Below are 17,227 nucleotides of genomic sequence, written 5' to 3'. Positions count from 1 at the left end.
TGAAAAGTGGGACACACGCACACACATACATACATGTATGTTCAAAGTATTGCTGCAAAATATAGAAACACTTAATTAAAAGAAAAAACATAAATCTATTGTTTCTCAGTGTGTTTGCCATCTAGGTCCACACATTTCTAGAGACATTGTTTCCATCTCTAACCCTTACTGAAGAATATGCTATTGTATTCACAAATGTCAAAGCAGGAGTTTTGGCATCCTTGAGGGATTCAAATCATGTTTGTTTTTTAAGGAAGCATAGCATACTATTGTTTTGACAAATTATTGCATTTATTAATAAAATTCAAAAGGTTTGAAAAAGATTAGATGAACCTGGTGGAATCCTGAGAGATTATGGCTGTTAGTCACCCTTCAGGTCTGGAACCGAGTTCACCTTCCTGTTAGAATAATCACCAGCCATTTAAGATCAAAAGGGCAGCATTTAATTCAGGTCAAAGTTCAGAGGGTTAAGAAGAAGGAAGGATGAAAACAGGAAACATGTTAGGACTTGGATTAATGATGGTACATTGTGGGAAATGTAAAGAGTGAGTTGAAAAACTTTATGTATTGTTGAAGGTAAAACTTATGATCTGCTCTGTAAACTTGTACCTAATTCACAATAAAATGTTTATTTTTTTCAAAGAGGTAGGGATTGAGAAGTCTACTGTGAAGTACTGTTAGCAAAGAGGCTAAGTGTGCCTTTCATAAATTTGTACTATAATTTATGGCAAAATGTATAAAATTTCTTGCACTCATTTCTGCATCAAAAAGTTGGGAGTAAAAGATCAGGATAGTTAAATTTCAAGAAAAATGTTTCTTCACTCCTGCATGCCTATTTCTTTGGCCTTTTGACTTTTGAGATTGTCTCAATTAATTGTTTTTTAAAACACCATTTAAATGCTTTAAAATGAGTCATGATTTTGGGGGGCCCAACCTTGAGTAAGAGTAATTGCAAATGCAGTAGGTATTTAGGAGCTCTAGTGGTTGGCAAAGAGTCCTGGTGATGTAGTGGTTACACTTTGGGCTGCTAACTACAAGGTTGGTAGTTTGAAGCCACCAGCTACTCGAGGGAGAAAGACAGGCTTTCTACTTCCAGTTACAGTTGAGCCTGTCAGCCTGACTCTTCTTCTATCCAGGAGGTCTGCTGCACATTCTTCGTTCACTGGGAGCATTCTGCTGTGCCTCTAACTACTCCCGAGTGACACTAGCCTGCCCCACACAGGGGTTTGCCATGCATTGCCCGATAGGCCAGAAGCCCACAGCACTGGTCCCTCTCCTTTTCTGTCTGGCCGCAGCCCATGACATGCTCCTCTGTTTGCAAGTCCCTTGTGGGAAAAGATGTGGTTGTGGAACTAAAAGATGAGCTGAGCATCTGTGGAATGCTCCATTCTGTGGATCAGTATTTATCTCAACATCAAACTAACAGACATCAGCGTTACAGACCAGAGAAGTACCCTCACTTGTTATCAGTGAAGAACTCTTCATCCAAGGCTCAGTAGTCCACTTTATGCACTTGCCAGCAGATGAGGTCGATACACAGTTAGTCGCTCCTAGGATTCAACAGAAATGGTGATGGTTCTTCTTCTACTTCCCTTCCTTACCTCTTCCATAGGTGACCCTTAATCTCCTATCCAAACCAGCGCCCCTTAACACCCAAAGGTTTTTGTTGGGTTAATTTTTAGTAGTGAAGACTTTGTTTTGGATTTTTAAAAGGATGAGTGGATGAGGAGAATAAGAGTAGGGAGGGAGCCAGCTGTCCTTGGCTGGGACTTCACTTATTGCCATCGAGTCTAAAGGGAGGGTCAGTAGGGTGGGGACCAACTAAACCTTCCCAGTCCCCCAGCATCTGCCTTTCTCACTCCTCCTGGGAGAGTGTAGGACAGCCTCTTAAATCTCCCCAGAGCAGGATGTGGTTTTGTTTGGGGGTGGAAAGAATACATCCCAAAAGGGGAATAAAATTTATAATGCAAAAAATTTTTACAATCTCAGAAACTCACAGGGGCAGTTCTTCCTTGTCCTATTGGGTTGCTGTGAGTCAGCATTGACTTGATGGCAGTAAGTTTCTTTTTTGAGTGGTTGGTAACCTTCAATTTGTCTACTAAAAGTACAACCGGCACTTGGTAAATATTAGTAGAAATTTGTCAAATTAAGTAGCCATTAGTTTATAATAGAAAAAAACATTTTTTTGCCTGAGAATTGATCAGTTTGAGATACAGATTTTACAGCTACCAGAATGTATAATTGACTTTGAAGCTAATTTTACATTTAGAATGAAACATGAAATTATAATTGTCGAAAGCGGGAAATTAACATTTGAAGGTTGTTGGTTAGTCGTTGAAATTTTAAAAGGTTTTATTTCTAGTTAGTGTCTTGTAAAGTCTTATGTGCCCAGAGAAATGAAATATATTTTTGTTTTGAATTATTATACTAGATAAATGTCTGTTTAAATTATTAAGTATATTTGTTTAGTTTGATGTCAAAGTTACTTTTTCCTGCCTATTTTAAGATTAAGAGAATTTTTACTTTGCACAGCTCACCATGAAGAAAATGTACCTTGAATACAGGGGAAGAAGTAAGAAACAAGGATGTCCTAAAAGCAGTGACAATGGGTATTACTTAAAGCTGGCCCACTGTGTAATTTTCTGGAAGAATAGTTTTAACATGCTAGTTATTTACATGTAATTTCTTCAATGTAGTAAAACCCAGAAAAATGGACACAAAAAGTCACTGCAAAAAAACCTGGGTAATATATGGTTAATGAAATAATCAGACTGAACTTGTACAGCCAGGCTGCAAATTCAGGGGTCCAGTAGAGTTAACTAAATCCACCCTGACTGCCATTTGCTGTCACCTGTTTTAAATATAGAGTGGGACAATTTTGAGACCTGTTACTGGAGTTGCAGCTTCTGTTTATTAGTGTACATATACGTTCTATAAATTTCTTTTTTTAAAAAACATTTTATTAGGGGCTCATACAACTCTTATCTCAATCCATACACACAGCAATTATGTAAAGCGCATTTGTACATAATTCTCAAAACATTTTCTCTCCACTTAAACCCCCAACAACAGGTCCTCATTTTTCCCCTCCCTCCCCGCTCCCCCCTCCCTCATGAGCCCTTGATAGTTTATAAATTGGTATTTTGTCATATCTTGCCCTGTCCGACGTCTCCCTTCACCCACTTTTCAGTTGTCTGTCCCCCAGGGAGGAGGTCACATATAGTTCCCTGCAATCGGTTCTAGAAGTAGACTCAATGGGTTTGTAGGTGTCATACATCTACGTTATGTGTTCAGTAAGACTTCAGTAGGAGCCTTGGTGGCATAGAGGATTATGTGCACCAGCTGAGAAAATTTGCTCCCATAAAGACTTAAAGCCTCAGAAACTCAAGGGGCAGTTCACTCTGACCTGTAGGGTTATTATGATGAGTCTGAATCAACTTGGTGACAATAAGTTTTTAAAATTTGTTTGGTTGATTGGTTGGTTGTTTTTAAGACCTCACTCGTTCTGAAATTCAGAAGTTTGAAAATCAAGTCATTTTCCAGCAGAACTTGGTTTGAAGTGTCAAGAGACTATATATATAATCTTTTTAATACTATTTGTAATTCCTGCAGCAAAGACATTAGTGGGCTCGATTGTGGATTGCTGCCTCAGACCTACTTATAAGTGTTTTGTTTAATACATGATACATGTACCATATTACTGCTATAAAATCTGAAAAATTATAAATTCCACAACATATATTTCCTAATAGTTTTGAATAAGTGAATATAGAGATATCAGTATCAATGTATACCTACAAATAATTTTTAGAGTGCTTGTTTTTCTATACCCTGATAATTTTGGACCTTGCTGCATCAATGTGAAAATAGCCATTGATTTTAGTATCCTTAGGTATTACCTTAGAGATTGCAGCAGTAGAACTTAGATTTACAGGATGACTTTCAGATCTGGAAAAGCATAGTCATTACCTTAAATGACCTAAAGTCTCACTATCCTTTGCACCTGTTTTGGTTACTTATATAGTTAACTTGGCTGGAAGCTTCACAGTTAATATATCAAGTTAGTAGTTCATGTAATAGTATAGTTTGGCCGGAAGCAATGTGATCTTCTTGACATAATGGAAGATACTTAAGGGAGGAAAAATATTGTTGACTTCAATGATTTATAAATTTGATGTCAAAAGCACTTGACTTTCTAATTATGAGAACTAAGGATCATCTAATTTGGCATAACTAACACATTAGTAGCATTCTGTTTGGGATTCCCCTCTCCCCCCCCCCCCCCAGATTTGTAATTCCTTTGCCATATGTTGGAAATACTGGTTTCCAAATAACATTTTAAAGTTAAACTTTAATTCCAGCTGAATTAAAGTTTAAAGCTGGAATTCTCTTTAAAATTAATCCAAGTTTTTACATGTAAATTTAGTGACTTTGATTATAATCTTTGAGTTGTACTACCATTCTTACCCATCTTTTCAGAGTTGTTCCTCATTAACATAAACTCACGGCTCCCTGAGGGTGTGATTCATTTTTCAGTTTGCTGTATGAGAGCCCATATAGAGCTTGTAAACTTGAATTAGTACACACACACCTCTTTTAAACCAGTGAACCTAACTTATATGACTGTAATATGAGTAGGATATTTGGGATTTAAGGTTTAAAGATTTTCTCAGGAAAATAGTTTCAGAGGTCATGAAGCATTCATGGCTCTAGAAAGGCTGGTTTTCAGGAAAACCTGAAATCTTGGGATTCTTTTATGGAAACTTATCAAAATGTTCAGTAGTGGTAGCGGAGTACCATCTAGTTCTGGTCTCATGGCAGATAAGGCAGTTGTTCATAGAGGTAATTACCATATATACTTATGTAGAAGCCAAGTTTTTCAGCACATTTTTAATGCCTTTTTTGTGGTGAAATTAGGTGCCTCGGCTGATATTCTAGTATAGATGGTAGCTTCACATTCCATATTCTCCTATTACTAAATTTCTTGTTCTGTTGCATCAATTAATTGTGCCTTGCATGGTCTTTAGCAAGCATTTAAGACCCCAAGCACTATATGTATTAATTGGTCAATTAATTATAATGTCTCACGAAATCATGTCCCTAAACATCCAAATCAAAGAACCAAATCCTCTGAGGTGTTTTTGGTTGTACACAAGCAACCGCAGTAGCTACTCTTTTGTTCTATCTCTCCCACAACTTTGCCAGCTTAACTTTTTGCAGATGTATTCTTTCCTGTTGACAACAGTTACACTAATGGACTACATATAAGGGTGCAACACACTTACACACTCCTCCCCATTTCTACACCCCACCCCCTCAATTCACTGGCATTAAGTTGACTTGAACTCATAGCAACCTAGTAAGACAGTAGAACTGCCTCTGTGAGTTTTTGAGACTGTAAACTCTTTACTGAAGTACAAAGACTCATCTTTCTCCTCCCGAGTTGCTGGTGGTTTTGAACTCCTAACCTTGTGACTAGTAGTCCAACCTGTAACTCATTATGCCACTAGGACTCTAATAACCACTAAGAAACTTTGGTCTCTATACATTTGCTTTTTCTTGTCTTTTTTATCTTAGGCGAGACAATATATCTTTTTGTGATTGGTTTATTTTTCTTAGCATAATAGCTTCTGATTCCATACTGTGGTTTTCTTTATCATAACTAGTTTCTTATTTGCACTTGGGTCTATTGTAGGTTTGTGATATATTTCACTATTGGTAGGGCCATGAGGGTAAACTTGGCACATCCCCCCTCCCAAATGTCAACCATTTTTGTGTCATTCTTATAGATGAATAGTTTTGCTAATGGAATTTAGATTGGATTTCCATGAAAATTAATATAAATTTGGCGAATATCCATAGTTTATATAATATGAAGTCTTATGTTAGGAACATGTCTCCATTTAATTAATGCATTGTATTTTTCAATTTATATAAAATTTATGCTTATATTAGTAAAGAACCTAGAGAGGAGCCATTATACAGAGAGATACATAGGATTGAACAGCAAGTTAAACAAAATAGCACTTATACTTTGGAAATAATTTGCCATCTACTTTCAAAATAATTTGAATCTATTTACTATATATCTTAAGAGTTGATAACTAAATGTACTTAAAATGTAGCTACCACATAAGATTTCTTTATGGAAGAGAAGGCCCCACTCCATCCCAAATTAACGTCATGTGTTGCTGTTAAACAGTAAACAAAAGAGAGCTGGCTTTGTTGGTCATTTTAACTCTATTTTTAAAGAATTTGTGAAATTATGATTGTTTATGTGTTCCTTATTTCCTGGGATGTTGTTTTGTATAGAAGACAAACAGTTTTCTTAAATTTGTAGTTGTTAACGTTCTACAGCCATTATTTAAAATTTAGACGAGTTTGATAATGTTCATTTATTTATTTATATTTCCTTGTTATGGTAATGTCTTAAGTTGCACTTCAGATACATAAAACTTGTATTTAAGGCTCACATTTTAAGCACAGTAGTCTGAAAATGAACTGGTCTACACACTCTAACTGAACTTTTCTTTTTAGTTACATCAGAGGATCCACTGACCATAGGATGTTGCCACACAATCTACCTCTTGTGTTACACTATTTCATGAGCTGCAACAGTTGAAAATTTGAACCTGATGTCTGCAGGCTGTGTTGAAAAACTTTGAAGAAGCTAAATAACACGGGATGACCTAGGAGTGATTCTAAGCCTATAACAAGATACTGATTCATCAGTGAATGTGTCAGCCTTGGTTCTGAATGCTGCAGATAACAGCACATAGAGTTTCTTCTTTCTTTATTTCTGAAGCATTCACTTGACCTTTCATCAGTTAAGATTGACTTTTCTAATCTGTTCCGGGATATATTAATGGAATACAGTCATGTCCACTCAAGACGAGAGGCAGATCAATACTGAATATGCTGTGTCCTTGTTGGAACAGTTAAAACTGTTTTATGAACAGCAGCTGCTTACTGACATAGTGTTAATTGTTGAGGGCACTGAATTTCCTTGTCATAAGATGGTTCTTGCAACATGTAGCTCTTATTTCAGGTAAGTACTTTAATCTTTGATTAATTTGTAAATGCAGATAATTGCCTTAATGTTGAGGAAGAGTAAAGGTACTATTTTTCTTTGAAGAAGAAAACTGAAATAATTTACTCTAAATTTTAAAATAGGTTCTTTTATTTTAAAATAAAAGGGGTTCTTGCTTATACTCTTGTTATAATAGGTTCGATAAAAAATTTTTAGAGGGTACTTGATGCTGTTTAGACAGGTTTAAGAACTTTAAATTCTTTTGAAAAAGTGTATTTTTTTTACTCTTGATTGGTTACGACTATCATGTGTGATATCTTTTTAGCCTTACCAGACTCCTTGCCAGATATAAATATTCAATAATTAACAGCATTGTCGCTATGCTGTGAGCCTCAGAACTTTGATTTTGAGAAATAAATAAAGCTTTAACTTTTCATTTCTAGACTTTTTCGATAGCTTTATCTTTTTAAAGTAGTTCCTCTTTTAAATTTTATTGAAAGAATAGAAAACTAAAATTTAGAAATTCCTTGATGTTTCTTCTGCCTGCTCTTGGGTTAAAAATTTTATTTAGTATTTGAAAAAATGACTTAGAAGTGGACTGGTATATTTCTATTACAAATAATAGCTTCCATAAATGGAGACCCACAATGAACATTCCTGCAGCTCTTTAGTGGCGGCTGTAGACAGGGAAGGTTTAATATGAGCTCTCATGACACTTCACATGCTTCATTGTACACATGGTGATTGCAGAAGCAAGGTCTCAACTGCACTACCTTCCTCGTGCTACAGGTTTTGTTTTCTGTTAAGCTAAGAATTAGTCATCTAACTTTTTTATGCTTGTCTGAGTTAGAAGGGTCCATTTGCAAACTGGCTTCAAAATATGATAAATTATCAGTCCTCTGGAATTCTTTTACAACTTAGACATTCCAGGAATTGAAACTTGAAAATGTGATTTAGCAGAAAATGTGATTTAGCAGATTTGGGGTAGGGAATCAGAATTTGTATCTTTGAAAGCTTTGCAGATGAGAGAGAAGTGGAGTTAATACTTAAGGGGTGGGCTACTCAGTTGCAATTGAAAATGGAGGTTGGTTGCACAGTATGGTGAATGTAATTAATATCACTGAATTAGTTGAACACTTAATAGGTTAAAGTGGCAAATTGTATATTTTGTGTCATACTTCATCACAATAAAAAGAAAAATTTCAAAGCTTCCCAAATGATTGGCAGATATTCTTGAGATCTGTTGACTTAGGTGGTATACAAAATCTAAGGTTGCAGATTTAGTCAAACCTTGAGTAACCTTTTCCCTTCAGTGGCCGAACTTTGGAGACCCTAGGCACTATGCAACGACCCAGGAGGTCTCAGAACAGACACATTATGAGGCCAGTGACCTAGGTTGTTTTATGCAACCAAGACCCTAGCCATACAATCCAAGGAATCAAATGAACCTAATGTTTTTTATCTTGATCTGTATTGTAGTCTGTATAAATACTTAGTTCCTTTTTACATCTGAGTAGTAGTACATGTATGTGTATGTTTTCACTGAGAATGGCATAGTGGAATTGTCTGATATATTTGACATTGGATTATATTTTTGTCTCCATCAAAAGTCTTGCTTCTAAGTTACCTGCTAGCAAATGCTTTGAATAAACATGTAGTGTTATTTAGTCTTCTTCGTCTTATATTTGTTTGACTCTAAACTCTTACTGCTTGTTTTCTCCCTTCCTTCTGTAGAGCCATGTTCATGAGTGGGCTAAGCGAAAGCAAACAGACACATGTACACCTGCGGAACGTCGATGCAGCCACTTTACAGATAATAATAGCTTACGCATACACGGGTAACATGGCACTAAATGACAGCACTGTGGAACAGCTGTATGAAACAGCCTGCTTCTTGCAGGTTAGTTTTTCTCATAAGTTGTATATATGACTTGTTACCTTTTTTCCCCAAGAAATAATGTTTCATCAGTGATGTCTTATTGAAGATTTTATTAGGTAAAATTTTTCTTCTCTTTGAAAGATATAAGAAAAACAGTAAGACTAGGGAGGGGGGAGTGGAGAGGGAGGGGGAAAATGAGCTGATATCAAATCAAGGGCTCAAGAAGTAGAAAGCAAATGTTTTGAGAATGATGATAGTAACAAATGTATAAATGTGCTTGACACAATAGATGTATGTATGGATTGTGATAAGAGTTGTACGAGCCCCCAATGAAATGATTTAAAAAAAACAGTAAGATTTGATCAACCAAAAAACTAGTTTTTGATGGAAATTTAGCTAATTGAAAAACAAAACCAACCTCATTGCCATCAAATCGATGCCAACTCATAGTGACCATAAACTGTTCCTTTGAATTTCCAAGAAAGCCTCATCTTTCTCCCAAGGAGCGCTTGGTAGTTTCAAACTGGTGCCCTTTTGGATCACAGCTCAATGCATAACCACTACGCCACCAGGGTCCCAGCTTCTTGAGAACCAAAAACCAAACTCGCTGCCATCGAGTCAATGCTTACTCATAGTAAAACGTGATACTTGACATATTTGCCTATAACTTATTTTGCCATGTTTTCTGTCAAATTCTCTTTAAATTTTAAGATTATAAAAGTATTTTTTCATTGTTTTCCATATTTTGGAATGACACGCTGTTTCAGAAAAAGGTTAAATTTGGTAGCATAGTCCATGATGGATAGCAAGTGCTTGTGTGTTCAATGAATGAATGACACTAATCAAATACCTATACCTGAATGTAAGTACGTAACTCTAGGAACCAGAAATCAATTGGTACCTTTTTCCTTTTCTAACATTGTGTGAAGTGTAATATCCTATTGTGTTTTCAATTCCCAGGAAACTGGGGTCTTGGTAGTATCTTGATGGCTGTAGAATCAAAGACACTAGCAACGTAAATCCTAGTTTGAGAAGGAATACTGTTTACTGTGAGCACTGCCTGTCTATAGTTGTCAAGTGTTCACTACTTGTTTTAAAGCCAGGAATTATTAGTAGATGTTTTTCAGAATTACTAAGAAATTTCAAAAGAAATGACATTCTAGAACATTTTGTTACTGATTAAAATTAACATTGTCCCCTTTTCCCATGCCATCTTAATGAATTACGTGTATGTATGCATTCACATCTCATTACCATCAATCGATTCTCACTCATAACAACCCTATAGGACAGGGTATAATTGCCCCTGTGGGTTTCTGAGAGTATTTATTACTCATTACACGAGTAGAAAGCTTCACCTTTCTCCTGCAGATGGGCCAGCAGGCCCAAATGCAAAGCATTCCTCAGCCTTTTGTACTGAGTTGCCTTAGGTAGTATAACTATTGAATTACTTTCACTACAAACCACTCGTGTAATCTTCATAGTGATTGTTTGAGGTAGACTACTATTTTCTTATTTTATACAAGTAAAAACAGATTTATAGGTGAAGATAGCTGTCTTTATATGCAAGTACTGGCCAACTATGTAACCTGGCTAATCACTGTGAACTACTCTTCTCTTAACACTTCTGATGTTGAATACATGTAGGTAGTACTTCTTATTCAATTGAAATTTTACCTTCTTAAAAAACAAATTTAGAATAGCTCTGCTAGATCATTTGACTATAGGTAATTTATAACAAGCCAATGTATATTCATTATGCTTTGATTCATTTTATTAGTACTGTAGCTAAAACAGACAAAAAACAATACTGGATTTAGTTACTGTGCGTGGTTTTCTTGTTTTAAGGGTCTCCTTTGTCCAAATAAGAGAAAAGCATATTTCAGCTACTCAACTATTTCCAGTGCTTTCCTTTCATTTGATTTCTGCAAGAATATTTTTAAAGCCTAGAAAAGTATAGCTTGTGCATGAATGTCCTTACCTTTCCTTGAAGGCTATTTGACTTTTTGTTGTGTTATTTTAGTGCCTACTTGATGCTGCACTACTCGTTTCTAAATAGGACAGTTAAGTAGGCCATCGGATAGGAAGAAAAAGTGAAAACTCTTCATAGTCTTATGATTTTATTATTGCTAGGGGTCATTTCTCTTAGCCCAAACATATGTATGTGGAAAAATAAAAACAAATAAATTGCAGTCTATCTTACCTTTAAGAGTCCTATAGCAATACAAGGTTTGTTAAGTGCTTAATGACTTACCAAAAGGTTGGTGCTTTGAATTTAACCAGATGCAACTTCTAAGAAAGACCTGATGCTCTTCAAAAGGACAAAGCCTTGAACACTCAAGGGAACCGCACCCACAGGGTTGACAAGAGTGTGAATTGACATGATAGCAACTGGTTTGGTTTCTGCTTCACCGTGCCCTTATCAGCCATTTTTTCTTTTCTTTTTCATTTTAGGTAGAAGATGTGTTGCAACGTTGTCGAGAATATTTAATTAAAAAGATAAATGCAGAGAATTGTGTGCGGCTGTTGTGTTTTGCTGATCTCTTCAGTTGTGAAGAGTTAAAACAAAGTGCTAAAAGAATGGTGGAGCATAAGTTCACTGCTGTGTATCACCAGGAAGCTTTCATGCAGTTGTCACATGACCTACTGATAGACATTCTCAGTAGTGACAATTTAAATGTAGAAAAGGAGGAGACCGTTCGAGAAGCTGCTATGCTGTGGCTAGAGTATAATACAGAATCAAGATCCCAGTATTTGTCTTCAGTTCTTAGTCAAATCAGAATTGATGCACTTTCAGAAGTAACCCAGAGAGCTTGGTTTCAAGGCTTGCCGCCCAATGATAAGTCTGTGGTAGTGCAAGGTCTGTATAAATCCATGCCGAAGTTCTTCAAGCCGAGACTCGGGATGACGAAAGAAGAGATGATGATATTCATTGAAGCGTCTTCAGAAAATCCGTGTAGTCTGTACTCATCAGTCTGTTACAGTCCCCAGGCCGAAAAAGTTTACAAGCTCTGCAGCCCACCAGCTGATTTGCATAAAGTTGGAACCATTGTAACTCCTGATAATGACATTTATATAGCAGGGGGGCAAGTCCCTCTGAAAAACACAAAAACAAATCACAGTAAGACAAGCAAATTTCAGACTGCCTTCAGAACTGTGAATTGCTTTTATTGGTTTGATGCACAGCAAAATACCTGGTTTCCAAAGACCCCAATGCTTTTCGTGCGTATAAAACCATCTCTGGTGTGCTGTGAAGGCTATATCTATGCAATTGGAGGAGATAGTGTAGGTGGCGAACTTAACAGGAGGACTGTAGAAAGATACGACACTGAAAAGGATGAGTGGACGATGGTAAGCCCCTTGCCATGTGCTTGGCAGTGGAGCGCAGCAGTGGTGGTTCATGACTGCATTTATGTGATGACACTGAACCTCATGTACTGTTATTTTCCAAGGTCTGATTCGTGGGTAGAAATGGCCATGAGACAGACTAGCAGGTCCTTTGCTTCAGCAGCAGCTTTTGGTGATAAGATTTTCTATATTGGAGGGTTGCATATTGCCACCAATTCTGGCATAAGACTCCCCTCGGGCACTGCAGATGGGTCTTCAGTAACTGTGGAAATTTATGATGTGAATAAAAATGAATGGAAAATGGCAGCCAACATCCCTGCTAAGAGGTACTCTGATCCCTGTGTGAGAGCTGTTGTAATTTCAAATTCTCTGTGTGTGTTTATGCGAGAAACCCACTTAAATGAGAGAGCTAGATATGTCACCTACCAATATGATCTGGAACTTGACCGGTGGTCTCTGCGGCAGCATATATCTGAACGAGTACTATGGGACTTGGGGAGAGATTTTCGATGCACTGTGGGGAAACTTTATCCGTCCTGCCTTGAAGAATCTCCATGGAAACCACCAACTTACCTTTTCTCACCAGATGGGACAGAGGAGTTTGAACTGGATGGAGAAATGGTTGCTCTACCACCTGTATAGCTAAGAGTTCAGGGAGTACACACCTGCAAAAGTAATTTCTTTCAGATGAATTAGTACAAGGCTGATTCCAGTGAGGTGGAAGTTAAAGATGTCTCAAATATCCTACTTTACCAAAATGCTATACCACTCCATTATCTCCGACACCAGCCACCACTCCTCCCCTCAGTATTCTCCCTCTAGTTCCCGGGTTCTGCCATTTCCTGCAACAACTCACAGAACTCAAACCTTCAAGGAAGTGGTGCACGTGGTTGTGGAGGCTGGCAAGTCCCAAATCTGATGTTTAGACATCCATCTGGAGGATTCTTGTCGTTCACACCAAATTAGACTGCTGTCTCAAGGCTACAGAAGCTGCCAAGTCAGGTCGGGCGGAGGCAAGCCAGAAGCAGGATCCAGAGCGAGAGAGCCAACGTTGCCAAAGTTGCTTAGTTCACGTCAAGATGGCTGCCGGAGTCCTTGGCCATCGGTTTTCTTAGGGTGGTCACTGGCATCTGACTGGTGTTTGTCACCAGGTGACTCACTAGTCTTAGGCACATGCTCACTTGGGAAGTGGGCTCAGAAAGATGGCATCTTACCCACGTCTGAGGTTTTGATGGAGTTGTGGTTTTTGCCTTCTGACAGCAAAAAACTAGGAGTGGAGAATCATGTCAGCACAACGTGGGCTGTCCAGGTCTAGTCTTAGCCAGTTTCATGACCCCAGCCGCTGCCTCTTCTGAATTAGGCAGCAGGTGATTTGCCTATTAAGGAAAGAGCTTAAAACCATAAGTTTGTGTTTGAACACCAATGTCAAAGATGATGGCTGATCTGTAGACCATATAGCCCCAAGCAAAATGAGGGTGATGACTTGAGTCATACCCTCTAGTAAGGTGGAGGCTCAAAATATATCTATCCTACCTTAATCCTGCCTCATTAGCATAACAATACACTCCCAAATAGACCAGTAGCTACAAGGGTAGAGGCTAGGAATTATACAGTCAGGACATCACAAAATGGAGGACTAGGGTCAGAAGTGCTATATGAACTAACTCAACCTCAACACCTGATCTATGAGCTTTGACATTTTCTTTAAGCAAGAGAGTCTATGAAAGGTTTAAATGAGTACATAAAAGTCTTTATCTTTGATAAATTTTATTTTTATGCCCTACTTAATATTTGCATCAGTATAATATATATCAATGAATTACAGAAAAATATACTTCCATAATATGAAATAGATTATCCAATAATTGAGAAACTTTTATGTGTATCATGAGAGTTTGAGAATCTGGCTTATCTAACAGATTGTTAGCTCTGTGTATGTACAGCTCAAAAAGCTCACTTACATAGTCTGCTGTTCCTAGTGTGGTCTATGACTATGCTGAGGTTATTTCAGTGTATGTATTTCATTCCTGTGCTTCTGTTCTGAAGTCTTGGAATATAGTTTTTTTCAGTGTAATTAGTTCAGCTGCAATTAACACTATTGTCCATGTTGGTATAGAGATGCTGTCTAAATCCTATTCTCTAGTGGAGGAAGTTCTTCCTTCTAATGGTATTACACAGGGAAAGCTATGACTGCAGGATCAGTCTAACTATACTATTAGGTGCATGTATTCTCTTTTCACTAACTTATACTCTCTCTCTAGAATACAGGTCTTCCAGTCAGCTGGTCCCTTACCAGGTGTGGACTAAGTTGCTGGGCTCGCAAGAAGAATTGCCAGCCCCTCATTGTGCGGGTCTGTGTGGAGCTTTACTCAATGAATGCCTCCACTTCTGTATTACATTAACATTGGCTCATGCATATAACTACCTGCTGCTGATGTGTTTCTCCATCTTAAAGATTTAGAGTGGGTTAACCAGGTCATTACATCGTTGTTAATTTAATAACAAGCATTACTGTAGAGTGATTGTGTATAGTATCTGTCAGTTGTCAGAGTATGTGTGTGTATGATTTTTTTTAACCTGTAGAGTGTGTGTTGGGGGTGGGGTGGGGTGATAGGATTAGGAAGATGAACTGTTCAGGAAATCTCTGCACTAGCCGTGCAGTAGAGCAGATAACTAGTGCTGCTCTGGCATTAATCCCAGGAACCACTAGCAGTAGCGGGGTGCCGCCAATCTAACATGAGCACAGGTGCTTCATGGACAAACATTACTAGCATGTTCAACTGCATAATGTTCTGGCACTGTATTTTGAATGACATTAATTTATTAAATAAATTGTATATATTCAATGTCTCTTTTGTGATTAAACTGGTATAACTATGCTTTTACTTTGGAATTTACTGGGCCAACTTAGCTTGATTATAGGTAATTTCAGTATTTTGTTTGCCGGATGTGTATTTGGCTTCCCATTTTATACTCTCATTTGGGCCATGCTGGATTATTATAAACTACAGGAGAAACCAGTCCCTGGATAAGGCCATCATGCCTGGTAAAGTAGAGGGGGGCAGTTAAAAAGCGGAAGGTCCTCAACATGATGGATTGACACAGTGGTTGCAACAGTGGTCTCAAACATAAGAACCATTGTGAGGTTGGCACAGGTTTGGGCACTGTTTCCTTATGTTGTACATAGCACCTAATAGCAGCAGCACCTAAGAGTAACAATAGGCCAGTGACTTGTACTCTGGTTATATATCAGAGTCATCTGGGGGACACTTTTTAAAAGTCTGGGAGGATTCCTAGCCCTCATCCCACACAGATTGACTGAGAATCTGGTAGATTGACCTAACTTTTATAAGTCTCTACAGATGATTCTTTGATACAGTCCCAGTTGAGAACCATTGGTTAAGCCCTTAATAAAAAAATCTGATTCTAGATTACCAGTTGTCCTCCATCATGTTTAAAAACTTTACCTTTCCACTGCCGACAGAGAGAGCCCCGACTTCTTAGCTCATTTAAGGTCTTCTAATTTTGTTTTAAATCTGCCTTTGAAGCTCTCACATTGTTTCCCCACAACTTCATCTAATCAGGCTTTTGCGATACTTTTCTGCTTTTGCTTGTTCTTCTCAGAATGGTCTTTTCATCCCAACTCGAGTTGTATTTTGTAGATGAAGGGCTTCCCTTATATCCCTCTACCCCTGTGCTGGGTAAAGCACTTACATCTTTAGTACCTTGAATCTTAATTGTACAGTCATCCTACTGAGTACAAGAGGACTGCAAAAAGTTCATATGAAAGTACAATTAATATGTAAGACATAAAACTTTATATCTCAACATAAGCAAAACACTTCTGTAATCAATAATGCATGCCATTTAAACCCAAAAGCACACACGTTGCCATTGTGCCAATTCTGACACATAGTGACCTTATTAGAACGAGGTAGAATTGCTCCTATGCTTTTGCCAAGACTGCATGGTAGGAGACACCAGCCATTTTAGTCCATCTCTACATAAAGAATGGAGGGATCTTAAGAACTGTGTCAGTGCAGTCTTTAATACATTTGTAACAAGAAAAATGGGCACTTATCAAAAATGTTTTGAAGAACAGGAAATGCAGTCGGGAAAAGCTGACCCAGGCTGTAAGGTGGATGCCCTGGGTGGCTTGCAAAATTGCCCTGGTTTGATGAGAGGAATGAGCAGGAGCACTGGTGAAGGATGCGGGAAGCTTTTCCCAAGCATTTTGTACTACAGCTTTGGCTTTCTCAAAACACTTTGATAATAAGGAATTACTGTTCTTTAGCCTATCAAACAGTCAACAAGCAAAGTACCTTGTGCATCAAACAACCAAACTGGTTGCCATGCCTTTTGCTCTTGATGAGTCTGCTTTTGCGTTGACTGGACCACTTCCACCTCTTGGTAGCCATTGCTGTATGTGCTTTGTCGTTGGGATCAAGACATGTTTCATCTGTTAAACTCTTAAAGAAATACTGCAGGATGTTCACCCTGCTTGTATAAATTTACCGCAGAAAGCTGTGCTCTTGTCCGCAGCTAATTAGACCGCAACTGTTTTGGCACCTACCTAGTTGAAAGTTTGTTGAAGCTTAATTTTTGAGTAAGCTGAACCAATTGAGAGATCTGTGGTGTTGGTTGCTATATACCCTCCTCAGGTATATAGTGCTTCAAACTAGATTCTGTTTAACAGGTTAAGACAAGTTTATTTTGGTACATAAAATATTCAAAATATACCCATAGTTTTTTCATTTTCTGTGGACTTTTTGAAGGCCCCTTTTGGCCTTATTGGCCTTTATGGTTTTCTCCCAAATGTTTTGGGGTTTTTTTTTGTGGTAGAAGTAATGACTATGTTACATACCTAACTTGAATGAAAGCAGGTACGTGTACAGGGCCTTAGGGAGTTAGAAAGCATCAAGCCCAGCATACCAAGTTCTTTCTTATTAAAAATTTCGGCCAGTTATACA

The 17,227-nt window shown here is 37.8% G+C and overlaps 1 protein-coding gene across 1 annotated transcript; it reads left to right on the top strand.

Annotated features, from left to right (window-relative positions):
* The first annotated feature begins 5,585 nt into the window (after positions 1 to 5,585).
* Positions 5,586 to 15,107, top strand: KBTBD2 (kelch repeat and BTB domain containing 2). The gene is made up of 3 exons (XM_004702766.2): positions 5,586 to 7,048; positions 8,765 to 8,930; positions 11,364 to 15,107. The coding sequence occupies exons 1-3, from the start codon at positions 6,879 to 6,881 to the stop codon at positions 12,897 to 12,899; spliced, it is 1,872 nt and encodes a 623-aa protein (XP_004702823.1). The 5' UTR covers positions 5,586 to 6,878; the 3' UTR covers positions 12,900 to 15,107.
* Positions 15,108 to 17,227: the final 2,120 nt, after the last annotated feature.

The sequence above is a fragment of the Echinops telfairi genome, unplaced genomic scaffold (assembly GCF_000313985.2).
Source record: "Echinops telfairi isolate 266 unplaced genomic scaffold, ASM31398v2 ScPeMD7_23;HRSCAF=83, whole genome shotgun sequence".
Lineage (NCBI taxonomy): Eukaryota > Metazoa > Chordata > Mammalia > Afrosoricida > Tenrecidae > Echinops > Echinops telfairi.
The sequence above is the reverse complement of the archived record's forward strand: the minus strand, read 5'-3'. Positions and strand labels throughout refer to the sequence as shown.

What these genes read in the sequence shown, in the direction of transcription:
- KBTBD2 (XM_004702766.2), top strand. Translation starts at nt 6,879, where the DNA reads ATGTCCACTCAAGACGAGAGGCAGATCAATACTGAATATGCTGTGTCC. An exon ending in ACATGTAGCTCTTATTTCAG is followed by an intron (nt 7,049 to 8,764) that starts GTAAGTACTTTA and finishes TTCCTTCTGTAG; the next exon opens with AGCCATGTTCATGAGTGGGC. An exon ending in AAACAGCCTGCTTCTTGCAG is followed by an intron (nt 8,931 to 11,363) that starts GTTAGTTTTTCT and finishes TTTTCATTTTAG; the next exon opens with GTAGAAGATGTGTTGCAACG.